Genomic DNA, 26,709 nt, shown 5'->3' with positions numbered 1-26,709 from the left:
GGTGGGGGCGGCCATCTTCCTGGGGCCGCGCGTGCGCAGATCGAGTGCTCTGCTGCACGGGGCTTCAGGAAAATGGCCGCGGGATGCCGCGCATGCGCATTAGAGATCGCGGCGGCCATTTTCCCAAAGCCGAGATGCAAACTCGGCTTTGGGAAAATGGCCGCCGCGATCTCTAATGCGCACGCGCGGCATCTCGCGGCCATTTTCCTGAAGCCCCGTGCAGCAGAGCACTCGATCTGCGCACGCGCGGCCCCAGGAAGATGGCCGCCCCCACCGACGAAAGGGATGACAGCGCAGATCGCGCGCTGCTTGTTCACCACTACGCCACCAACGTAAAGCTGAGGAAGAACCAGCGATGTCACCACGCCCTCCCGACCTGACCAGCCTGATTGACAGGCGAAAACGGCGACTTTGGTAAGTTATTTCTCAGCATACATGGGGAATCGGGGTACACTACATACACTATAGGAACACACAGCGCAGGTCCTATTTAACAGTATTTATAGCTCAATCTCAAAAAACGGGGTGACAGGTTCCCTTTAAATGACCATGTTGCTGCTTCCCAGGCCGACTTTAGAAAAGCATCTGCTTTTTTGTCGAGGGGGTCTTTTAGGGCTCCCATGTCCTCAAATGGTAAAGCAACCCCCTTAGAGGTGCTGGCGATGGCTGCATCTAACTTAGGCGCCTTATCCCACTTCTCACAGACCTCCTCGTTAAAGGGGTATTTGCGTTTCAAAGCCTGAGGGATGGACATCTTTTTATTAGGCTTTTTCCACTCCCGTTTTATTAAATTGACTATGTTATCATGGAAGGGAAAAAATTTCTTCTTTTTCTCCTCCAAATTACTAAACATAGTATCTTGGACTGTCCGCGGTTCCTTAGGAGTCTCTACTCCCATAGTCGTTCTGACTAGTTTGAGCAGCTTTCCAATATCTTCTGATTGAAAATAAGGGTGACCATACTCCTCATCTGAGGAGTCTAAATCTGAGGCATCAGAGGGGGTTAAGGCTCCCGGCTCTTCCCCTGAATCTACGTCCGACCCTTGCTCACTTGTTGGAGGAGGGGGGGTTCCCTTTGTGTGATGTTTCAGCTGCTCCTTAACCGTGGACTTAACTTCCTCTCGTATAATCGATTTAATATTTTGTAATAAGGAAGATGATTCCTCCGCAACTGTTTTATCGATACAGGGCTGGCAGATTTTCTTGCTGTATAGCTTGGGGAGAGTGTCCTTACATAGTGGACAGGCCCTATTTTTCTGTTTGGAAGTGGTTTTCTTTCCTTAAAAAACACAGTGTACAGGGTATCAGTGTGTGGTTTGCCTTACAAAGGCACTCACCCCTCCAGGACCCCAGATACCGCGTGAGTCTCCTCAGACATTCTGGGCGCAGGCATCAGCAGCGTCTCTGGATCCATCGCTGGTTCGGTCATCTTCAGGCGATTGCTTGATGTGTAGAACCAGCGATCCCTCTTGCCGCTTCTATTATATACAGTAGAAGGAGCGGTGTGCGCGCCTCTGGAGCAGCTTCCATCCGGAAGTGTCCAGCATACCGGCTCCTTTCGGCGTGTGACGCTACTTCCGGCGCGACCGGAAGTCGTCCTCCTTCACTTCGGCGGCCGGCGTCAGTGAAGGACACGCCCCCCGGACCTGCCTCCTGCCCAGAGCGGTCGCCGGGGAGTCCGGCGAGGGGAGAAAACAGGCGCACACAGAAGCCCCTTCACCCGGGCAGCACCGCACGCAGCGCCGCCGAGCATGGCTGCCCCCCCCCCGCGGACCTCGGCCTCCGGACCGGACTCATCAGAGGGGGTATCCCTCCGGAGGTAGGAGCTCTGCAACAGGCGTCCACCTGCAGGAACAGGAAACCAAACTGAGGAGAGAGGGGCCGCCCCATTCTTATATCTCTGCTACAGGTTTCCTGTTCCTGGGGGCGGATGCCATCTCTCACGTACGGTGCTGTCATGGTGAAGGGAAAAAAAAAATAAAACGCATTGCAGATGATCAGGGAATCAGAACAACATTAGATTTTTTTTAATCATATTTCACTAATCCGTTTTCCACGCAGACGAGCATGAGCCCTAACAGTTGTACAGCTCGGCAACTGAGCAAATCCGGCCTGAAACGGCTAATCGGGGGGTTCAGGGTGTGACACCCCAATCTAAACATAGGCCATCAATATAAATGTCTCAGGCAACCCCTTTAAACAACCCTCATAAAATATAGTATATCATACTAAAATGTATTCGTTTAGTTTCTTTTTATAAGCTATAACCTGGTTGCTAGCCATTATCCGCAGTGCCTAAGACACCAGCAGTCCAATATATTAAATACAAACCCTAAGCCACCAGAGATTAGCCACAAAAGCAGCAGCAGGTAGTGCTGCACAAAGATGGTGGCAGCAACCGAAGGGCAGGGGGTGCACAGCCCTATATAAACTGCCACACACTCTGCTTGATCATGTAAGCAGTCAGGGGGTCCCATAATCTGTGGGCATGGGACATAGGGACTTTAACAAGATTTTTTCCTATAATACAATACACAAAATAGAACACATGATTCTTAAAAAAATAACTTAAAAGGAGCAAAGCGAACTTTACAAACAAAAATGTGCACGTGGATGCCAGTGCAATGTGTCATAGCTAACATAATCATGGACTTACTTCAAGTGCTGTGACTTCCACTAGACTGCTTTTATCAAAGGACATGTTGTCCTGGAACATTTTCTGCTGCTTTACATCCAGCATCGCTAACAGCTCCTGGCACTGCTGGTTTACAACTGGACAGAGAAATGATGCGTTAAAATTACATGTGACATACTAGTGACTCATAATCCAGAGTTGGAGAGAGATATGTATATAGGACAAGTACGGCCATCCTGATTTTAGGAACCAGCTTTTTTTTTTTAGAAACCATACAATGGCTGTAAGCTGATTGCGAGCAACAAGTACAAATACTATTCAAAAAAAAAAAAAAAAAGTTGCCTCCTTACAGCAGGGGTGGGGAATCATTTTTTCTGCCAAGGGCCACTTGGATATTTATGCCAACCTTCGAGGGCCGTACAGATTGTGCCAACTCGGCCAACTAAGCATGTCCTGGCATGTGCTCACTGAGCAAGAAGAAATTAATGGTCTGGCAGCCATAAAAATACAGCTGCTGGCCCCCAGAAATCTGCCCGGGGGGCCAGATAAAAGGTCATTGAGGCCCGTAAAGGGCATGAGATTCCCCACCCCAACCCTTACAGTATCATGTACTTTATATAGTAATTCTTACTTGTGTTTTCAGACCTCAGGACCTTCACTTCATTTGTCTGCAGCTCTAAGCTTTCCTTCAGTGCTGCATTTTCGCACTGTATGCTATGAGGAAAAAAAAAAGGCTCGTTAAGGCTTCTTTCACACGTACGTTATGCAAATTCGGCACAACGTGGGCAGCGGATGCAGTTTTTCAATGCATCCACTGCCCATTCTAAGTTCCGGGGAGGAGGGGGCGGAGTTCCTGCTGTGCATGCGCGGTAGGAAATGGCGGACACGACGTACGAAAAAACGTTACATTGAACTTTTTTTTTGTGCCGACGGTCCGCCAAAACACGACGCGACGTATGGCCATCCGTCGGCAATACAAGTCTATGGGGAAAAAAAAAGCATCCTGCGGGCACATTTGCAGGATCCGTTTTTTCCCCAAAACGACGCATTGCGACGGATTCCAAATGACGCAAGTGTGAAAGTAGCCTTAATTTCCACTGAAAACATTTAGAAGCAGCAAGAAACAAAACAAAAATAATGTACTGTATGCTGTGAGCAAGAGATGAACATATTGATAAAAAGGAACCACATCTCACTAAGGAGGTGATGTAATAAAAAAAATAAATTAATTAAAAAAAATTATAATATATATATATATATATATATATATATATATATATATTTAGTCAAGGTGCACTTTTGACAAGTCACAGGGTCTATTTATAGTTTACATTTTGGCGCCCTTTCTCTGGCCCAATCATAGCAGACCTCTTCATGAGGAAATAACAAGTACCAATCAAACAACACATTCACTTAAGCTGTGGCCGAGCCCCTAGTCAGATTAACCCCCGATAAACTGAACTCTGATTAATACACTGCCAGGTCATGCAACCACAAGCTTATGCCAGCTGTGTGGTTTTCCATGCCAGTCGAGATGTGGACAGTACAGAGGAAAGTTCAATGTGTTCTGTGGCTCGCTAAATTTGAATCCATGACCAAAGTGCTACGCGAATATCGGCACGTTTATAAACGCCACCACATAGGAATAACATTACTCGGTGGGATAAGCAGTTGAAGGAAACCAGCAGTTTTGTGGAGAAACCTCATTCTAGTGAGGAGTCTGTAGAGGATAAACGGGATAGCTACCTAAGGAGCCCTAAAAAATCTGTGCGTGCGTGTGCTTGACAATTATACCTAAGCAAGACTACAGTTCATAAGGTGTTAAAGAAACCTCTGTTTAACGGGGTAGGGTACAAATTGCGGCTGTTGCACGCCATCAAACCGGCGGATAGACCCAAACGATGCGCGTTTGCTACAGATATGCTGCATGGATGAGGCAAGATTTTTGCAGAAGATTGTTTAGCGATGAGGCGACCTTCCATATCTGTGGACATGTTCATCGCCATAACGTCAGAATATGGGCTGCTGAACATCCTCATGCCTACATTGAGTACGAACGCCACACCCCTAAAGTGAACGTGTGTGGTGTGGCCTAATGCATAATAAGGTGATAGGGCCCATTCTTTTTCGCTGAGCAGTCTGACGACAAACACGTATCTTGACATGTTTGAATTGTATGCAGTGCCACAATTTCCAGAAGATGTCATCTTTCAACAGGACGGCGCTCCTCCACACTACGCCACCATTGTTCACGAGTTTCTGATAGAACATTCCCCCGGCGGTGGATAGGCATGGGGTTCTATCAAGCCATGGTCAACACGATCCCCAGATCTGACATCCTTAGACTTTTACTTTTGGGACTTTGTGAAGCAACATGTGTACACTGAACGTATCAACAACATTAATCACTTAAAACAGAGAATCACAGACGTTATTCATTCTGTTATACCAGACGTCCTTACCAGTGTGTGGCAAGAACTTCATTATCGTTTGGATGTGTGTAGGGCAACAAATGGAGCCACGCTGAGCTGCACTGAATAGGTAAGAAACTGGGAGAGTTTTTATTTTATTTGGAGCAGATTTGACTTTTCTATTGTTTTTTTGTTGCTTTCCAGTGACTGGTGAAAAGTGCACCATGACTTTACAAACACACTGTATTGCAAGGTGACTGGAACTTCAACGTTTCTTCATCAGGAGAAAGTTACGAGCACAGGGGCCCACAGGAGAATCCTCTGGTGGGCCCCTGTGCAAGAGTGGGCCACCATGCTCTTATATGAGCAGCAATTGGCACTATATAAATTACTCACTATGTACAGACACAGGCAGAATCTTATTCATTTAACAATCTACCCAGTTCATTGTTATATAAATTGGTGATAGAGGATAATGTCATATTTGCATGTAGCTGAAAAGTGGGGCCCTGGAGTTGATTACTGTTGGACCCTTGGCACCCCAGCTCGACAATGCAAGCACTCAATTCTTTTTTATACACTGAATATTGTCAGGCTTGTTAAAGGGAATCTGTCACCAGGTTTCCTACCCCATCTAAGACCACCATAATGTAGGTGCACAGACCATGATTCCAGTGATGTATCACTTATTAGGATGCTTGTTACATAATTATCTGCTGCAGATCCATCAGTTCTTTGAATGCGGAGCTCTGTATAACCCTGCCCCATCACGGATTGGCTGTTTACTGCCTAGTCACTGTACACAGAAAACTGGCAATCAGTGGTGGAGGTGGGATTATACAGAGCTCATGAATATGGAGGACTACATGGCAATAGGTTTACTAGTTATCTAGTGAAAATCCCTTATCAAAACTACTGCAACCGGCCCAATAAGTGTCACATTACTGGAATTAAGGGCTCTGTCTCATGATTATTCTGTTTTCAGACTAGGTGGCAAAAAACCTGGTGACAGATTCCCTTTAATAAGGTTTATCAATATTGCCCTTGTGACTTATTTTCACACCACAACCATGAAACGTTTGTAATATTATAATCCCAGGACACAACTTACGCACCGTTCATACTTCTCCTTCCAGGACTCCTCCAAGTTTTTAAGCCTCACCTGATCAAACTCAATTTCCCACTGCAGAACATTTATCTCCTGTGTGGAGAGACACAATAAAGGCCAAATAATAAACCGCCATACTTAAACATTGTCTTTTATACTCCAGTATTCCACACAGTGCCCATACACACTCATTATTTGCTTTCCCTGTTCATTAACCATACACCAGAGTAAGGCTGCCGTCACACTAGCAGTTTTTGGTCAGTATTTTACATCAGTATTTCTCAGCCAAAACCAGGAGTGGGTGATAAATGCAGAAGTGGTGCATATGTTTCTATTATACTTTTCCTCTAATTGTTCCACTCCTGGTTTTGGCTTACAAATACTGATGTAAAATACTGACCAAATACTGCTAGTGTGACGGCAGCCTAAGGCTGACAGCAGTGACTGATGGACTGTAAAGGTCCTGCCATGTTACTTGTATGGGGGATATGTACCGTGGTTGTGTAATAAGGCGACTCTCATGCTCTTGTGAGAAGAATGCTGGAATGTCAGGACCGGAGATTGTGATCACCATGAGGACGGGAGGTGACCGGTCAACAACTGTAGAAATTAATCCCAATACCTTAGTCAGAATCACCTCTTACCAAGGAGTCTACACAAAAGGGAACCATGAATGTTCTGCCAACAGGGAAAGAAAGCAGAAGGTGTATATATAAAGCTGCCAGCCATTGTTCAGGGCTATGGAAAGTGCACTTCATAGAAAGGGACCAGTTATATTGAAAATAGTATCTGAAGTAAATGAGAGAAGAAAAAGTGGCACTCCCCCTTCTGTGCAGTATAAGTGTTGTCCTTTATTTGCGATTAGCAGGTTACAGATATTTTTGTGTGAACACACATGGACACCCGTAGAAGCACAAGTGCGCGAAACGGCCGTCGTCCAGTCGTTCACTCCCCGCACCCCTCTCCTCACCAGCCGCCGCAGAAAAAAAATGTCTGTAACCAGCTAATCGCAAATAAAGGACAACACTTATACTGCACAGAAGGGTGAGTGCCACTTTTTCTTCTCTCATTTACTTCATGTGCACCGCCCATGTCAGTAGCTAGCCTCGGAAGGTCCTGATCTTCAAAGGATCTAGTATACCTATATATCTCTACGTAAAGTACAGCATTCGGTGCCGTTTATATCCATCTTTCTCTTTAAGCGCTTTGAAAATAGTATCGGTTCTGCAGGCTGAATGTGATCGAGTAGGGGGAGCTGATCAGATTGTTAGACATTTCTATTCGAAAAGTTTCAGCAAAACTTGCATTCTATTCATTGGAATCTGAGGTGTTTATATGCATAGGAGTCCAGTGGGCGGTCCTAGTCAGTGTGGAGTCCAATTTAAACACTGAATTAGAACTTGGGTATCAGAAACATGGTGGTGAATATATCCTATTATGTCATAATAGCAAACTGTGTTCTAAAGGGTTGTCTAGCTGTGAGATAACAGAACAAGTGCCCAAACAAGGCCCTGATCTTAGGAGGTGTCAATGTCAGGGGATCCTGAAATTAGCAGCTGACGAGTCCCCCAAAATAAGTATTTTATGGCCTCCATTGAAATAGACCATTTGCATTTTCTAGAGGGGAAGTTGCTGTTTGAGGAGGTTGTACACTGGTTAAAATGCAGTGAAGTTACCAAGTGTGAACCCCTCTTACAAGTACCTCTAATAATGTGGTTATCAATTAGTTTCCTTCCAATGTAAAATTGATAGTGGGAGTTGAGGGCAGGAAATCATTTTTTTCCACTGTGGCTTTTTATGGTCATAAATGCATTTGTCATGTTTGTTAATGTTTCCTATAGAGAAGCCTTTTGAAAAAAGAAAAGACGACAAAAATCACATATTCAAAGAATGTAGAGTTTGGAAAGTCAGAGACCCCCCAAAACCCACTGTATGTATTTGCCTATTGACTTACAGTCTGGCCACACAGTCTGTGCTTAACCCACTAGATAGTATTTCTTCTTGAAATAAAGAAAAAGCCATTAAAAAGGGATATACCCATCTCCAAGATCCTATCCCAATATGTAGTATGATCATTATTATCATCATCAAATACCTTCAATTAGAAATGTAGCACAGTTTTTCTGAGTCGCTATTTCCCTTTCCTCATGTGCAGGCATTGGAGGACCTTAGGTATCCATGGTTATGACAACTAGCAACTAGCTAACTGTCACTATCAGAGGTCGTAACCATGGATACCTAAGGTCCTGCAATGCCTGCACATGAGGAAAGACATATCGAATCAGAAAAAAATATATATGCTTGGAGATATTGGCTAATAATATTGTTATATATACACACTATATGTTGGGATAGGATTTTGGAGATGGGAATATCCCTTTAAGTCCACAATCAGTATTTGGTCAGTATTTTACCTCAGTATTTGTAAGCCAAAACCAGGAGTGGAACAATCAGAGGAAAAGAATAATAGAAACACGTCACCACTTCTGTATTTATCACCCACTCCCAAATTTGTTTATGAATACTGAGGTAAAAAACCCTCAAAAACTCAATGTGTGCACGTCACCTAAAAGGGTTTTTCTGAGTATGTTCTCCCACCCAATCTCACATAGGGCATACTGGGAGGGATAGTCGCTGATTTGACCAACCATCACCCAACCAGTGAAGGATGGTGCCCACAATGACCATACAGCATAATAAGTGAGCTTTAATTAAAGAATGGCATATGACCACATGTTTTCCCAGGAAGACCGGCCTTTCAGTAGCCCATAAAAGATGACAACCTCCAGAGGAGATGTACTAGTGGCTGATAAACATTGTTTCTGAAGTGAATGCCTCGAGTGGGTCAGATAATAGCCCCAGAGGTCAGGAGCATTCTGCACTCCAGTTTCCACACAATTGTCCAGCATGTTGGAAGTTGTAGTGCCACGACAGCTGCACGGCAGAATATTGCTGACCCCACCCTGGAGGTTCTAGCACAGAAACAGACCTTTAAGTGTAGATGAAAAGGGCGTAAATTATTTTACAGCCATTTTATAAAAAAAAATAAAAAAAAAAAATAAAAAAAACACACACAAGAGATGCACTAATGTACTAGCGCAGTACTGACCTTTTCTAGAGCTCTGCGATGATCTCCTGCTTTCTGAAGCATGACCTTAGTGTGACTCGTGGCTTTATCAAACATCGCCTATGAAAGACAACGCATCCCAAATCAGTCAGAGATTTACTACCCCAACAAATAGGGGGTGAGTCATCAAAACTTTTATGCCAGAAAACATTTTACCTAAGAAAAATAGAGTTTATAAAGACATTTGTTAAACATCTTTTTAGGTGTCAAACACAATAAAGGGTTTGGGCGGCAGGGCCTTTAGCAAGAAATATACAAATGCTGGTAGGTTGGAGGGCATGGGAGAATTGGGGACCTGCCAAGTTTCCCTCTAAAACATGACATGCCAAGAAGAGAAACCTTCAGCTTCACAAATTCAATAAAAACACATGTAAAATTAACAAACAAAAAACACAAGTAACCTAATAGGTGCAGAAACATAAAAAAAAAAAAACTCACCAAAAGCTAATCGTGGGAACATAGCCTAAAGCTCCCCATACACAATAGATAGGTGTCGGCCGAACATGCTCCGCTCATCGTACGTCCAGTAGCCATCTTGCTTGACTCCTTCATACAGCATGAGAACTCACTGCCTGTGTGCTCTAGGATTTCCCTGGTGGCAGTTTATTTCTTAAAGAACAGATGGATCAGCAGACAGAAATCTGACATGTCGGATGCTTGTTTCCTCAATCATCTGTTGGGGGCCCTCATACCATATTGGATTGTCAGCCAAATCCGTGAATATCAGCCGACATTAGTCTGATGTGAATGAGGGCCTTAGAGGCGTTGTTCAATCTGCTGCCAAAACCAGTTTTATAATACATTTGGAGGCATGATAATGCTTATCAGCAGCTCTATAGCCAGCCACTCTTTCCTGGATTACGTTTCTGTATCTCTGGATGAGGTCCAGCATGGTGGAGGAGCAGCCAGTGGATTACACGCCCTACTTTGCTCAGTGTTATGCCTGCACCTGCACAACCTATTCGGGTGAGCACTTTCACCATCAGGGTTCCCCCCCCCCTCCATATTTGTTTTGATCTGCACAAGGTGTGCCTTCTCTTTTCCTCTATGTGACCACAGGTATGAGATTTGCACATTTTGGGCCACATTCCAACTACACGTGCTCTGCCTCGCTCAATTCATTTGTGTTAAGTGAGGCCGAGCTCATCTAGTTGGAAGGGGATGCAAGTCGCATATCTGATCACACATCCATCCAGTCTCAGCAGCAATGCCGGAGAATATACAGGTCCTTCTCAAAAAATTAGCATATAGTGTTAAATTTCATTATTTACCATAATGTAATGATTACAATTAAACTTTCATATATTATAGATTCATTATCCACCAACTGAAATTTGTCAGGTCTTTTATTGTTTTAATACTGATGATTTTGGCATACAACTCCTGATAACCCAAAAAACCTGTCTCAATAAATTAGCATATCAAGAAAAGGTTCTCTAAAGGTACCTTCACACATAACGATATTGTTAACGATATCGTTGCTATTTGTGACGTAGCAACGATATCGTTAATGAAATCGTTCTGTGTGACAGCGACCAACGATCAGGCCCCTGCTGGGAGATCGTTGGTCGCTGAATAAAGTCCAGAACTTTATTTCGTCGCTGGACTCCCTGGAGACATCGCTGGATCGGCGTGTGTGACACCGATCCAGCGATGTCTTCACTGGTAACCAGGGTAAACATCGGGTAACTAAGCGCAGGGCCGCGCTTAGTAACCCGATGTTTACCCTGGTTACCATGCTAAAAGTTAAAAAAAACAAACACTAGATACTTACCTAACGCTGTCTGTCCTCCAGCGCTGTGCTCTGCTCTCCTCCTGTACTGTCTGTCACCGCTCTGCTTTCCGGCTCACAGCCAGTACAGGAGGAGAGCAGAGAAGCAGAGCGCAGCGCTGGAGGACAGACAGCGTTAGGTAAGTATCTAGTGTTTGTTTTTTTTAACTTTTAGCATGGTAACCAGGGTAAACATCGGGTTACTAAGCGCGGCCCTGCGCTTAGTTACCCGATGTTTACCCTGGTTACCGGCATCGTTGGTCGCTGGAGAGCGGTCTGTGTGACAGCTCTCCAGCGACCAAACAGCGACGCTGCAGCGATCCGGATCGTTGTCGGTATCGCTGCAGCGTCGCTTAATGTGAAGGGGCCTTTAACGACCTATTACCCTAATCTTCTGAATCAACTAATTAACTCTAAACACATGCAAAAGATACCTGAGGCTTTTATAAACTCCCTGCCTGGTTCATTACTCAAAACCCCCATCATGGGTAAGACTAGCGACCTGACAGATGTCAAGAAGGCCATCATTGACACCCTCAAGCAAGAGGGTAAGACCCAGAAAGAAATTTCTCAACAAATAGGCTGTTCCCAGAGTGCTGTATCAAGGCACCTCAATGGTAAGTCTGTTGGAAGGAAACAATGTGGCAGAAAACGCTGTACAACGAGAAGAGGAGACCGGACCCTGAGGAAGATTGCGGAGAAGGACCGATTCCAGACCTTGGGGAACCTGAGGAAGCAGTGGACTGAGTCTGGTGTGGAAACATCCAGAGCCACCGTGCACAGGCGTGTGCAGGAAATGGGCTACAGGTGCCGCATTCCCCAGGTAAAGCCACTTTTGAACCATAAACAGCGGCAGAGGCGCCTGACCTGGGCTACAGAGAAGCAGCACTGGACTGTTGCCAAGTGGTCCCAAGTACTTTTTTCTGATGAAAGCAAATTTTGCATGTCATTCGGAAATCAAGGTGCCAGAGTCTGGAGGAAGACTGGGGAGAAGGAAATGCCAAAATGCCTGAAGTCCAGTGTCAAGTACCCACAGTCAGTGATGGTGTGGGGTGCCATGTCAGCTGCTGGTGTTGGTCCACTGTGTTTCATCAAGGGCAGGGTCAATGCAGCTAGCTATCAGGAGATTTTGGAGCACTTCATGCTTCCATCGGCTGAAATGCTTCATGGAGATGAAGATTTCATTTTTCAGCACGACCTGGCACCTGCTCACAGTGCCAAAACCACTGGTAAATGGTTTACTGACCATGGTATTACTGTGCTCAATTGGCCTGCCAACTCTCCTGACCTGAACCCCATAGAGAATCTGTGGGATATTGTGAAGAGAAAGTTGAGAGACGCAAGACCCAACACTCTGGATGAGCTTAAGGCTGCTATTGAAGCATCCTGGGCCTCCATAACATCTCAGCAGTGTCACAGGCTGATTGCCTCCATGCCACGCCGCATTGAAGCAGTCATTTCTGCCAAAGGATTCCCGACCAAGTATTGAGTGCATAACTGAACATTATTATTTGTTGGTTTTTTTGTTTGTTATTAAAAAACACTTTTATTTGATTGGATGGGTGAAATATGCTAATTTATTGAGACAGGTTTTTTGGGTTATCAGGAGTTGTATGCCAAAATCATCAGTATTAAAACAATAAAAGACCTGACAAATATCAGTTGGTGGATAATGAATCTATAATATATGAAAGTTTAATTGTAATCATTACATTATGGTAAATAATGAAATTTAACATTATATGCTAATTTTTTGAGAAGGACCTGTAGACAGCATGCAGTGCGCACGCTGTGAGGATTCAGAAATCTGCAGTTACATAGAGTAAATGCAGACTTACCACAAGACCAGATAACCCTTTTAAAACAGAACTGGTCACCAGGTTTTCCCAATATAAAGTATGGCCACCACCTTTAAGTCTTCTTTTACAGCACTATAGTAAGCTGTATGCAAGGAATTCTAGAATGCATTTGGCCACTCATCACTGCTGCAATACTATCATCATCAAAATCACCATCATCTAATTCGAGCTGTTCTCCTCTTCCAACAGGCATGCACTGACTGTCCCCAGCTCTCCCTGGTTCCTGAATGTCTCAGTCAGTGCTTACCACAATCAATGCAATTTACAGTCCCCAGCTCTCCCTGGTTCCTGAATGTCTCTGTAAATTGCATTGATTTTCTATGGTATGCACTGACTGTCCCCAGCTCTCCCTGGTTCCTGAATGTTTATGGTATGCACTGACTGAGACATTCAGGAACCTGGGAGAGCTGGGGACAGTCAGTGCATACCATAAACAATCAATGCAATTTACAGTCTCCAGCTCTCCCTGGTTCCTGAATGTCTCTGTAAATTGCATTGATTGTCTATGGTGTGCACTGACTATCCCCAGCTCTCCCAGGTTCCTGAATGTTTATGGTATGCATTTTATGCAGTATATGACGTGGTCAGAATCACAATTAATAAATGATTTTATATTATAAGTAACATTGTGATTCGAGGAAAAAGTAGTTCTTTTGTTGTCTGCAAATTGGCAGACATTACATCTGTTACCAGAACATTTAAAAAAATGATTGTCTATGGTATGCTGTGCTTACCTCATCACTCTGTATCCCCAATATAGTTCACTGCTGCTGTGTTTGCGTGCATATCTGAGTTGACCACTCCCCCAGCCCTTTTAAGCCCTTTGTTTGACTGTGAACATGTGTTCTGGCCCCACTCTCTCTCACAGCTGAGCAATGTTAATCCCAGATATATTCAGAGCCATGGGTCTCATCCAGATGTAGTCTGATTCAGGCATCTTTCAAATTACAGATAATTACCGTATTTTTCCGACCATAAGACGCACTTTTTTCCTCCAAATTTGGGAGGAAAGTGTGGGTGCGTCTTATAGTACGGATGTAGCATGTGGGGAGGAGGGCAGCAGTGAGTGGGATCGCACTGTTATGCCACTTCAGGATGTCCCCGCCCAGAATCACCATTGCCCAGATTCACAGCTGGGGAAACCATGTGGTCCTGATGATTAAGTGCAGTGAATATTCATTAGCGGCTCCCCGCCCACCTATCAGCTGAGCTGTGAGCCAAGGCAAATGAATACAGCACTTAAGCAGGGACACACATGGCTTCTCCAGCGCTGATTCCTGCAGCAGCTGGGGAGGTCTGTGTGTCCGGGGGAGAGGGGGCAGCAGCAGCAGCAGGGGCCAGAGGAGATCGCTGCATACCTGCCTGCCATGCCTGGTCTGGACGCCAAGTGCTGTGCACAAACAGGACCTGTTTGATGTCAGGAGTGGGCGGGCTGGATCATCACATGGCAGCTCAGAGCCCTCCCTCTTCTTGACATCATCACAGGTCCTTCAGGCTCTCCACTAGAATCTGCAGCTTCCTCATAACCCGTGCTGTGGAAAGGAAACGAGGGAAGGCTCTGTGTGCAGTCATGGGATGCTTTTACCTCATCACAGTGTGGCTGGCTGCCACATTTAAGAGGTTAGTCTTTACAAAACACAATAAAGCACTCTGCCACTCCTTTGGTGAACTATAACTCCCAGCATGTCATAGGATCTGCAGGACATGCTGGGAGTTATAGTTCTCCCGTGGGATTTTAAAGCAGCACTCCAGTGTTATTTTGCAGTGCTGGAGTGGTGCTTTCAATATAAGCCCTGTGCCCCCATTCTTATACTCACCCTCCAGCATCTTCATATAGAACTGTACAGACACCACACTGGTCCCGCAGCTTCCAACATACTATTATATATAATAACACCACATATAATAGTATGTTAAATATTTTACAACATTTTTTTGCGTCAAATATTTTTTTTCCCCCTATTTTCCACCTCTAAAACCTGGGTGCGCCTTATAGTCCGGAAAATATGGTACATTACTCTGAATTAGACTTAAATTAAACTGGAATTTGACTGTAAGGTAACGGCATATAAAACCCCTGCAAGGTTTTGGTTACTTTTCTCTTTCACCCCCATACTACTATATATTTTTCCCTTCCTCCTGTAATCCCCCACCTAGTAAGGAACTAGTAATTTCCCCCTCCATCCTCCCTAGCCATCTCACCTCCACATACAATCCTTTTTCTCCAGACACATACGGCCGCATCATGTCCTATCCTGCTCCCACCTTCTAAAGCTGTCTGCTACTCCTCATTGCTGGTGACATATCCCCAAATCCTGGCCCTCAACAACACATCCCCACTCTCATTTCTAACCCCCTGCCAAGATCCTCTATACGTTTTCCCAACCATGATAACCTCATTCCCATTCATACAGCCCCCACTCTCCGGTCCCCCTACCTGGAGCACTATGGAACGCACGCTCTGTCTGCAACAAACTGTCGTTTATCCACGACCTCTTCATTACCAACAAACTCTTCCTCCTCGCCATCACTGAAACCTGGCTCACCCCCACTGACTCAGCCTCTCCAGCTGCACTTTGCTATGGTGGATTCCACCTCTCTCACACCCCTCATGCCAGCACCAAGTGTGGTGGAGGAGTTGGCTTGCTCCTGTCCGACACCTGCTCCTTTACTCCAATTCCGCTACCACCCTTCGCTACTCTTCCCTCGTTTGAGGTACACTCCATCCGCATCTACCATCCAAACTCCAGCTGCCTGTCATCTACCGCCCCCCAGAACTAGCCATCTCCACCTTTCTCGACCACTTCACCACCTGGCTACTTCACTTTTTCTCAGGCGACATCCCCACTATCACATGGGTGACTTCAATATCCCATTGACACTTCCACCTCAGCTGCCTCTAAAAAAATTTATCGCTCACTGCCTCCTTCAGCCTCACTCAATGGTCCTCTGGGGCCACTCACAAAGATGTTCACAAACTGGACCTCATCTTTACCCGTTTCTGTTCCCTTACTAATCTCACTAGCTCACCCCTCCCCCTGACCACAACCTACTGACATTCTCTTCCCTCTCCTGTACTAGTGCGCAACCCCCACTCCACAAACTCACTCACCCTTGCAGAAATCTCAAAAACCTTAATTTACAGTCTCTCTGAGTCCGTTCTCCCTCTTACAGACATCGCCTCCCTTCATGACACAGATGCTGCTGCCACTTTTTATAACACCACAATATCGGGGGGGGGGAAGAAAAAAAAAAAAAAAAAAAAAAAAAAAAAAAAAAAAAAAATCGGTACCGGAATTATCCGTGTCCATGTGGCCCTACGTTTCTGTGGCACATCAGTATGGCACACGTGTGCCGCCCGTGTGCCCACTGGGTACCACACACACCGTGCTGGGTACCACACGTACCAGCATCTGGTGCTGAAGCCCCGATTCATATCTTCCCTGCAGCAGCGTTTGCTGCAGAGAAGATATGAATAATAGTGTTTAAAATAAAGATCTATGTGCCCACCTGTCTGAAATTACTCTCCTGTATGTGGTTACGTGGGGCCGCCGATTACAGTAATGAATATGCGGCTCCACCCCTATGGGAGGTGGAGCCGCATATTCATTACTGTAAATGCGCACAGGGGGTGGGAGGGCGGGGGGCACATAGATCTTTATTTTAAACACTATTATTCATATCTTCTCTGCAGCAAACGCTGCTGCAGGGAAGATATGAATCGCGGATTCAGCACCAGTGGGGGGGACAGCGCTTAATGTAGCGCTGTCTCCTGCACGGCACACGGACTGCACACGGACAACGTCCGTGTGCGGTACGTGTTTTACACAGACCCATTGACTTTAATGGGTCCGTGTAATACGTGCGCTCCCACGAACACTGACATGTCTCCGTGTTTGGCACACGGAGACACGGTCCGCAAAAATTCAATGACATCTGCACAGATGCATTGATTTTTATGTGTCTACGTGTGTCAGTGTCTCCGGTACGTGAGGAAACTGTCACCTCACGTACCGGAGACACTGACGTGTGAAAAGCCGGATTACGTACCGGTAATGCTCTTTTAATGAGTCCACGACAGCACCCCACATGAGAGAGAGGGATCCGCCCATAGGAACAGGAAACCTACAGAATAAAAGGAGGCGGTCCCCTCTCCTCCTCAGTTTAGTTACAGAGTATAAAAAGGGAACCGCAAAAGTGTTAGTATTCATTCTTATTCAGTCACATAAATTTCTTAACTCTATACAACCATTATTTGTGACCTTAAAGGAAAGAGCTGTGCATAATTTAGGGAGGGTAATACATGGGTGCTGTCGTGGACTCATTAAAAGAGCATTACCGGTACGTAATCCGGCTTTTTACCCTTCGCCACGACAGCACCCCACATGAGAGATTTTCAGAGAGTCATTATTTGGGTGGGATTACTGTATTAAGAACAGCTCTATCAAAGGTCAGATCAGAAGACGTGGACAGATCAAGTCTATAATGGTTGTAGAAGGTAGAAGGTGTAGACCAAGTTGCAGCCTTACATATTAAATGGATCGGTACATCTGCTTGTTCCGCCCAGGAGGAAGCCATGGCTCGTGTTGAGTGCGCTTTTATACCCACTGGAGGAATCTCGCCTTTTGACGTATAGGCCAAGCAGATAGCATCTCTGATCCACCGAGATATGGTAGCTCTCGTGACCCCATGTCCTTTCTTGTGGCCCTGAAAGGAGATAAACAGAGCCCTACTCTCCCTCCATGTCTGACACCTTTCTATATAAGTCAGGATGGCTCTTCTGACATCTAAGGTGTGGAACTTATGTTGTTCTGGAGTTACAGGTGAATCAAAAAAGGAAGGGAGAAATATTTCTTGTGACCTGTGGTAGGTGGACGCTACCTTAGGGAGGTATGAGGGGTCTGGTTTCAGGACTATCCGATCATGAAATATCAGTAAGAAAGGTGGGTCTACTGATAGGGCCTGGATGTCACTAACCCGTCTAGCTGAGGTTAGGGCTACTAGTAAGGCTACTTTATATGTTAGGATTTTTAAAGGTATTGAATCTAATGGTTCAAATGGAGAGCTTGTTAAGGCCTCTAATACTAGATTTAAATCCCACGGAGGTAGACGGGGAATATGGACCGGTTTACTACGTTCACAAGATTTTATGAATCTGGAGATCCACCTATTAGCTGCTATATTGCATCCATATAGGGCTCCTAATGCCGAGACCTGAACTCCTAAGGTATTTACAGAGAGTCCTAACTCTCGGCCTTTTTGCAAGAACTCTAGGATAGGTGTGAGTGGAACTTGCTTAGTGAACGGTACCGTGTAGAAGTCTAAAAATTTATTCCATACCCTACTATATATTAGGGTGGTAGATCTTTTCCTGCTCAATAAGAGGGTGTTTACTAGTTCTGTTGAGAACCCTCTGGAACTTAATAGTTGCCTCTCAAATTCCACGCCGTCAAGTGAAGACCTTTCACTTGCGGGTGGAAAAAGGGGCCTTGGTACAGCAGCTCCTTGTCTGATGGGAGAATCCAAGGATCGCATAGGCACATGGTCTGGAGACAAGAGAACCATGGTCTTTTCGGCCAGAATGGTGCAATGAGGATTACTCTTGCCTATTCCCTCCTGATCTTTCTGATCACTAGAGGAATCAGAGACATTGGAGGAAAGGCATATGCCAGTCTGAACCGCCAAGGATGGTGGAGAGAGTCCAACATATCTGGGTGATCCCTGGTGTTCAGGGAAGCGAACCTTTGTACTTGCCGGTTGTCTCTTGTGGCAAACAGGTCGATTTGTGGTATCCCCCATGCTTCTGTTATCCTTCTGAATATGGATTTGTTTAAGGTCCATTCTCCTTGACGCAACTCGTTTCTGCTGAGGTAGTCTGCCCTGATGTTCTCTACACCTTTGATGTGCAGGGCTGTTAAGGATGTTAGATGAGCCTCTGCCAGCTGAAAGATGTTTGCAGCTATGGTCATCAGACTTCCTGACTTTGTACCACCCTGACGGTTCAAGTATGCCACTGCGGTGGAATTGTCTGAGTAAATTCTTACATTTGTTCCATGAATCTGCGGAAGAAAATGATATAAGGCACATTCTATTGCTTTTAACTCCTTCCAGTTGGAGGAACATATTAATTCTGTCTGATCCCAAGTATTTTGGGCCAGATTGTCTTCCATATGTGCTCCCCACCCAATAGGGCTGGCGTCGGTGGTAATTATTTTAGACGGGTCTATTATCCATGGCACACCCCGTGATAGGTGGTCCATGTCTAGCCACCAGGATAGTGATTCTAAGACATTACTGGAAAGAGTTATTCTACTTTCTAGATAACCGTCTTTCCCCTGAGCCGACAATACTTCGTACTGCAATTGACGGGTATGGAATTGTGCCCAAGGTACAGCAGGGATACATGATGATAATGACCCCAGTAAGGACATGGCCTTTCTTAGTGTCATGTAGGGTTTGCGTATTGCGTCTGATACCTTTGATTGTATAGTCAACCTCTTTGACTGAGGAAGAAAGCATTTCTGACTTACGGAGTCTAGCTGGATTCCTAGAAATGTCTGAACGATTTCTGGATTCAGCCGAGATTTTTCGAAGTTGACGATCCAACCTAACTCCTGTAGGGACGAGATCGTATTAGATAAACGAGTTTTACATTGAAGTGCAGAGCTTCCTACCACTAGAAAGTCATCTAGGTAGGGTATTATCAAGGTATCTCGTTGGCGTAGATGAGCCATCACTTCTAGTATCACCTTAGTGAAGACGCGGGGAGCCATAGAAAGCCCAAATGGCATTGCAACATACTGAAAGTGACGAACCTTTCCCTCCAGGGTGACTGCTACCCTTAGGTACTGCTGATGTTCGGCATGTATGGGAAGATGGTAATAGGCGTCCTTTAAGTCTATTCCGGCCATGACACACCTAGGGAATAAGAGTTTTATGGTAGAACTAATGGATTCCATTTTGAAGGTATGATTACGCAGGAAAGAATTTAATTTTTTAAGATTTATGATGGTTCTAAATGAACCATCTGGTTTATTAATCAGGAATAAAGGGGAGTAGAACCCTTTCCCTTTTTGATCCTGGGGAACTTCTATCAGGACTTTTTTAGATAGAAGAGATAGGATCTCTATTTCTAGAGCCCTCTGTTGGTCCTGACCCTTTGGAGATGTTATTATGAAGGAATCCCAAGGGATTCGATCAAATTCTAATTTAAGGCCGTATTGCACAATGTCCAGAATCCACTGGCTGGATGTTATCTGTTCCCATTGGGGAAGAAAAAATTTTAATCTGCCGCCTACTTCCTGGTTAGCGGTATTTACGTCTCGGATTATGGGACCCGCTAAAAAAGGCACCTTTTTGCTTTGGGTCCTTCGACTCCCATCGCTCTCTTTGTTCAAGCGGCTTGTTCCTAGTAAAGGGGCGTCTCCTGAAGGCTCTCCTGTAGGATGGGAGATATTGGTTAGGGAAGCCTTTCTTCCTTTCACCTGCTTTATTCAGGAGTTCATCCAGCGTCTTCCCAAAAAGGAACTCACCCTGACAGGGAATCGCACAAAGTTTCGCTTTAGCTTGTGCGTCCCCCTTCCAATTCTTTAGCCAGAGTGCACGCCGGGCTGTGTTGACTAGGCCGGCTGACCTGGCTGCAAGACGTAGCGAGTCCACTGAGGCATCAGCTAGGAATGCTACTGCTTCTTTAATTTGAGGCAATTTCAGCAGGATAGATTCCCTCGAAGTTTTGCCTCTAATCTGTTCCTCCAATTGCTCCGTCCATACTAGTAGAGATCTTGCAGTACAGGTACTAGATATGGCGGGCCTGAACGCCCCCGTATTGACTTCCCATGACCTCTTTAGTAAAGCTTCTGCTTTACGGTCCAGCGGGTCTGTCAGGACCCCTGAATCCTCCACTGGTAGGACCGACTGTTTGGTTGTGGAGGCTACCGCAGCATCAACTTTCGGCACCTTTGACCAGGTGTTTAGGTCTTCATCGCTGAAGGGATAGCGCCTTTTAGAGGATGATGGTAAAAACCCTCTATTCTGCTTGTCCCACTCCTTTTTAACAATATCTTTGATGGTTTGTATGACGGGGAAGGACCTACGTTTCCTCTGTCCTAACCCCGCAAACATTATGTCCTGTGCCGATTTCTTTTCTTTCCCATCTGGGCACCCCATCGTGCTCCTGACAGATTTTATTAAATTGTCCACATTACTGTTGGGAAGACAAAGTCCCCCTTCAGTCTCGGATGAGCTCGGCTGAGATCCCTCTTCGTCTGAAGAAATACATACACCCTCTGACTCCGAACTAACCGGAGACCGGGACCTGCTAGGCTGACGGGTACTGGCGCTACTTGTCTGCGCCAAACCCTGCATCTCTTCTCGGATAATAGCTCTGACATCTGAGGGAGTCATGATATTTTCCTGCCGTAGAGTTTGCATGATACACTCCGCACACAGTTTTTTTGGCATAATCATCCGGGAGGGGCTGCGTACATAAAGCACACTCTTTATGCTTAGATTTGTGTGTCCTTTTCTTATTCTAGAGGAAGGATACAGGAGGAACATATATCAGCATATAGGAAGAGACTCTTTCAAAAACTCACCCAGTGAAGCTGACAGGTACCGGTTCTGGAGGCGGAATTCGTTTGGTGGTAGAACTCTTCTCTGGAGGTCGGCCACCACTCTTTGTGCTGCTCCTCGTGCTTCTCTCCCTGCTGGGAGAGCGCTGTTGCACTGCGGGCAGGTGCGCTTCGTCGGCCGGTGAAGCCATTTCACACACACCGGCCCGACGCTAGCGCTGCATTTTTAAAACTGCCGCCCATTCTCCTGCCTCCCCGGACCAACCCGGAAGTGCTCCCGCGACTTCCGGGTTAGACGCGCCGCTCTCACTCACCATGCGGCAGCCGGAGGCTATTAAGCCGGCCGCTGCAGCGCGCGCGTCCTCACAGTGCCGGCCGGACCTACGGTGACCGGACCCGGACCGTGAATGTTTGGCCAGACGAGGGGGGAGGCTGCAAGCAGGGGCTCCCCCGCCGCTGCTTCTGGTACCGCAGCCCCTGCCGTTCCCACAGAAACCGGCGCAGGCGGGTGCATGGCCCAGGGATCCTCTTCATCTGTAGGTAAGCCGGGTCCCTGTAGGAACAGGAAACCTAAACTGAGGAGGAGAGGGGGCCGCCTCCTTTTATTCTGTAGGTTTCCTGTTCCTATGGGCGGATCCCTCTCTCTCATGTGGGGTGCTGTCGTGGCGAAGGGTAAAACAGGCCTTAGGGAGAGTAATCTCATTTCTTTAGGTACTTTGCCTCTCCTGTCACAGAGGTTCTCGCATAGGTGGATGTAGCTTGAAGCTGTAAAGCCAAGCCGGCCTCCCAGCTCCATGCAAAATGCCTTAGGGTTATCAAGATATGCTCTGGAAGAGATGCGACCAGCTCCACAGTGATAATTGCTCACTAGATTAGGATCAGACATTAGCGAGGCTTATAGGGCAGGTGCCAGTGCTCCTCCATTCAGGCTTAGGGCACACTCTGTGTGAACTTCAAGAGCTTTCAGGGTAGTTCTTCAACAGGTTTCAACCCTACAGTAACCTTTCTAACCAATCAATATCCTATAACTCTGTTTTTTTACACTTTACCCAATATACACAAATCCCTCAATCCACCCGGTCGACCCATAGTTGCATCGAGATTCTATCTTATCTCCTTTGTCAATCTTTTTGGAGAAAGTCCTTGCCCCACTTATCAAAAAAAACTAGATCTTTCATTCTTGATACAGGCCACTTTCTAAAAACCTAGTAACCCCTTCATGACCTTGGGATTTTCCCTTTTTTTCCCCGTGTTCGTTTTTCGCTCCCCTCCTTCCCAGAGCCATAACTTTTTTATTTTTCAGTCAATATGGCCATGTGAGGACTTATTTTTTGCAAAACAAGTTGTACTTTTGAACGACATCATTGGTTTTAGCATGTTGTGTACTAGAAAACGGGAAAAAAATTCCAAGTGCGGTGAAATTGCAAAAAAAAGTGCAGTCCCACATTTTGTTTTGTTTGGCTTTTTTGCTAGGTTCACTAAATGCTAAAACTGACCTGCCATTAGGATTCTCCAAGTCATTACGAGTTCATAGACACCAAACATGTCTGGGTTATTTTTTATCTAAGTGGTGAAAAAAAATTCCAAACTTTGCAAAAAAATAAATAAATAAATAAATAGCGCCATTTTCCGATACCCGTAACGTCTCCATTTTTGATGATCTGGGGTCGGTTGAGGGCTTATTTTTTGTGTGCCAAGCTGGCGTTTTTAATGATACCATTTGTGTGCAGATACGTTCTTTTGGTCGCCCGTTATTGCATTTTAATGCAATGTCGCGGTGACCAAAAAAAGGTAATTCTGGCGTTTCAAATTTTTTTCTCGCTATGCTGTTTAGCGATCAGGTTAATGCTTTTGTTTATTGATAGATCGGGCGATTCTGAGTTCGGCGATACCAAATATGTGTAGGTTTGATTTTTTTTTTTATTGATTTATTTTGAATGGGGCGAAAGGGGGGGGGGGAAGGGTGATTTAAACTTATATTTTTTTTTACTTTTGCCATGCTTCAATAGCCTTCATAGGAGGCTAGAAGCTGGCACAACTCGATCTCCTCTGCTATATAGCAGCGATCATCAGATCGCTGCTATGCAGCAGAAATGCAGGTGTGCTATGAGCGCCGACCACAGGGTGGCGCTCACAGCTACCGGGGGGACGAGTAACTATTGAGGTCTCAAGGACCTCTATGGTTACTATACAGAAGCATCGCTGACCCCCAATCATGTGACGGAGGTCATCGATGCGCTCACGCCCGGCCGGAAGCACCGGTTAAATGCCGCTGTCAGCGTTTGACAGCGACATTTAACTAGTTAATAGAGGCGGGTGAATCGCGATTTCACCCGCCACTATTGCGGGCACATGTCAGCTGTTCAAAACAGCTGACATGTCCCGGCTTTGATGCGGGCTCACCGCCGGAGCCCACATCAAAGCGGGGGTTCTGACATCGGACGTACTATCCCGTCCGAAGTCAGAAAGGGGTTAAACAGCTCCCAAATCTTTCACCACACTGTATTCTGGTCACTCTGGATGTCAAAAGCCTATATACATCAATTCAACATGAATTAGGCCTCAGAGCGGTACAAGACCTCCTTGGAACACTTAACCTTTCACACAATTCCCAACAATTATGTTGAGACCCACTGTCCATCATATTACATGATTTTTTTTCCTATTCGGTGACCAATTTTACCTACAAGTGTGCGGCACCGCTATGGGTTCTAATGTGGCACCGGCTTATGCCAACTCCTACATGGATGCATTTGAACGCTCCTATGTTTACACAAATGATCTCTTTAGAACCCACTCTAAGTGTTGGATAAGGTTTATTTATGATATTTTTTGCTTATGGTATGGTACTCCTGATACTTTATCCTCCTTTCACAAGTACCTCAATTCAATAAGATCAGAGCTGCAATTTACCCTCAATTGGGATTTCATTTCTGGACACATTGGTTGTAAAGGACAAGGTAGGCAAACTATCAACAGACCTTTTACCAAACCTACTAATTCAAATAAAGTCCAACACTATTCTAGTTGCCACCCCAAATCAACTAAGAATAGTCTACCCGTTCACAATTCCAGCGGATATCCAGAATAGTCGCTAATAAAAAATTATTACGGACTCGTCTTGAGGACATGTCGCAGAAATTCAGGGACAGGAATTACCCAGAACATATTCTGACAAATGAAAGACAGACGGCACTTAATCCCCTTCTTCTTCGACTCCTAAACGTCTTATTTTTGTTCACACCCACCACCCGATTATGCCCAAGCTATATAATGTTATCCACAAACACTGGCCCCTTCTCACTAGGGCATATCCACACATCGAGGCTTTTAAAACCCCAGCGTTAATGTGTAAATGGAGGCCAATTTTAAAGGACCAGCTAGTGAGAGCAGACATAGGGGGCTTTTCCAAAAACCATAGACAAAGCTTCATTGGATCAGAGAGGGTGGGCACCTTTCCATGCTTCAGTTGCGCCATCTGTGCCAACGCGACTAAGGGTAGTGAATTATTTCCCATCCACATACAGGCAAGAGATACAGGATTAAAGGCTTTCTTACTTGCAAATCCAATGTTGTGCTCTATATAATAAAATGCTCGTGGCCTGTTTGTGGGAGAAAACGCAACATGTTCGTGACCAAATCGCCAGCCATAAATCCACAAGCAGACGTAGAAAAAACGTTGTTACCATTACCAAACCATTTTGTCACTGCCAACCATTCGGTCTCAACTAAAATTTCAGGTTATAGAACAAGTGGAAAGACCTAGAAGGGGAGGCAACCATGTCAAATTGCTTAAAGTAGTATTTCCCAAACTCCAGTCCTCACGGCTCCCAACAGGTCATGTTTTCAGGATTTCCATGGTGCTGCACAAGTGAGAGAACTCCTGATACTTCCATCACCTGTGCAATACTAAGGAAATCCTGAAAACATGACCTGTTGGGGTCCAGGAGGACAGGAGTTTGGGAAACACTGGTTTAAAGCAAGGGAGTCCTTCTGGATCCATACTCTGCAAACCCTCGCACCTAGAGGTCTCACAGAATTGGATCTTTTGGTAGAATAATCTTTTGAACTTTGAACCTTACCGCCAGTCTGATTAATACTTAGCCTTGGTATAATATATTATCTTTGTGATTATGTACGATTTTTTCCTTGTGGTGGCTCCATACAGTTATGAACATGCTGGCAATTTCTTTTCTTTCCGCTATCTTTATTTTTACTCTTTCAGACTCATTGATCCTTCTTTCAATTTCTTACATATCGTCTCTTGGTAAGGGCTGTTGTGAATTCAGCTTTTGGGCTCCCTCCGGTGGTTGTAGAGGGTAATGCAGTTGTGCCTGGATTGCAGGAGTGGACATGTGTATCTACTAATTGCAGGACTGACTGGGGTATATAGCTTTGCAGGATCCTTTAGTCAGTGCCAGTTGTCCATTGTTCTTGAAGGATTCACTTCCCTGCTGGTCTCTCCAGTTTGCTGTGTTTTTCTACAAAGATAAGTCCTGGCTTTGTTTTTGCTGTCCACCTGCAGTGGACCTTATAGTTCTGTGCATTTTTCATGTTTTTGTCTTGTCCAGCTTGGTCTGTGAAGGATTTTTTGCAGCCTAGCCATTTCTCTAGAGATGCAGATATACCTCCCATGTCTTTAGTCAGATGTGGTGATCCGTATTTTCTGCGGTGGATATTTTCTAGTATTTTTATACTGACCGCATAGTACTCTGTTCTATTCTTTCTTTTTAGCTAGTATGGCCTCCTATGCTAAAATCTGATTTCACATCTGCGTATGTTTTTTCCCTCTCCTCTCAGAGTCAATATTTGTGGGGGGGCTATCTATCCTTTGGGGATTTTCTCTGAGGCAAGATAGGTTTCCTGTTCTGTCTTTAGGGGTAGTTAGATCTTAGGCTGTGTCGAGGGGTCTAGGGAGTGTTAGGTACCCCCCACGGCTGCTTTTAGTTGCGCTGCTAGGTTCAGGGTTTGCAGTCAGTACAGGGACCACCTTCTCCAGAGTACATCTCATGCTGCTCCAAGGCCACCAGATCATAACAAAGGGCCATCTTCTCCATTAATTTCCCATTACTTTTTTTTTTTTTTAATTTGTCATTATTTCAATCCTATTATTCAATTTGCAGACAATTAACCTGTTTCTAACCCCCCCATATACTTTATTTTTATCCATCATTTTCCTCCTTGTAATTTACAATCATTCCATTCTGTCATTCATTATAGGTACATTTA

General features: G+C 45.3%; 1 protein-coding gene across 1 annotated transcript in view; it reads right to left on the bottom strand.

Moving 5' to 3' along the window:
• The window catches only part of CCDC125 (coiled-coil domain containing 125), a 77,400-nt gene that overhangs the window by 29,995 nt on the left and 20,696 nt on the right, over nt 1–26,709 (bottom strand). Inside the window, exons 5-8 of the mRNA XM_069750899.1 lie at nt 9,263–9,340; nt 6,161–6,246; nt 3,266–3,348; nt 2,656–2,771 (exon numbers count right to left, since the gene is read on the bottom strand). Of these exons, the coding sequence (XP_069607000.1) occupies nt 2,656–2,771; nt 3,266–3,348; nt 6,161–6,246; nt 9,263–9,340 (363 nt within the window). The remainder of the gene's footprint in view (nt 1–2,655; nt 2,772–3,265; nt 3,349–6,160; nt 6,247–9,262; nt 9,341–26,709) is intronic.

The sequence above is a fragment of the Ranitomeya imitator genome, chromosome 1 (genome assembly GCF_032444005.1).
Source record: "Ranitomeya imitator isolate aRanImi1 chromosome 1, aRanImi1.pri, whole genome shotgun sequence".
NCBI classification, from domain to species: Eukaryota; Metazoa; Chordata; class Amphibia; order Anura; family Dendrobatidae; genus Ranitomeya; species Ranitomeya imitator.
The sequence above is the reverse complement of the archived record's forward strand: the minus strand, read 5'-3'. Positions and strand labels throughout refer to the sequence as shown.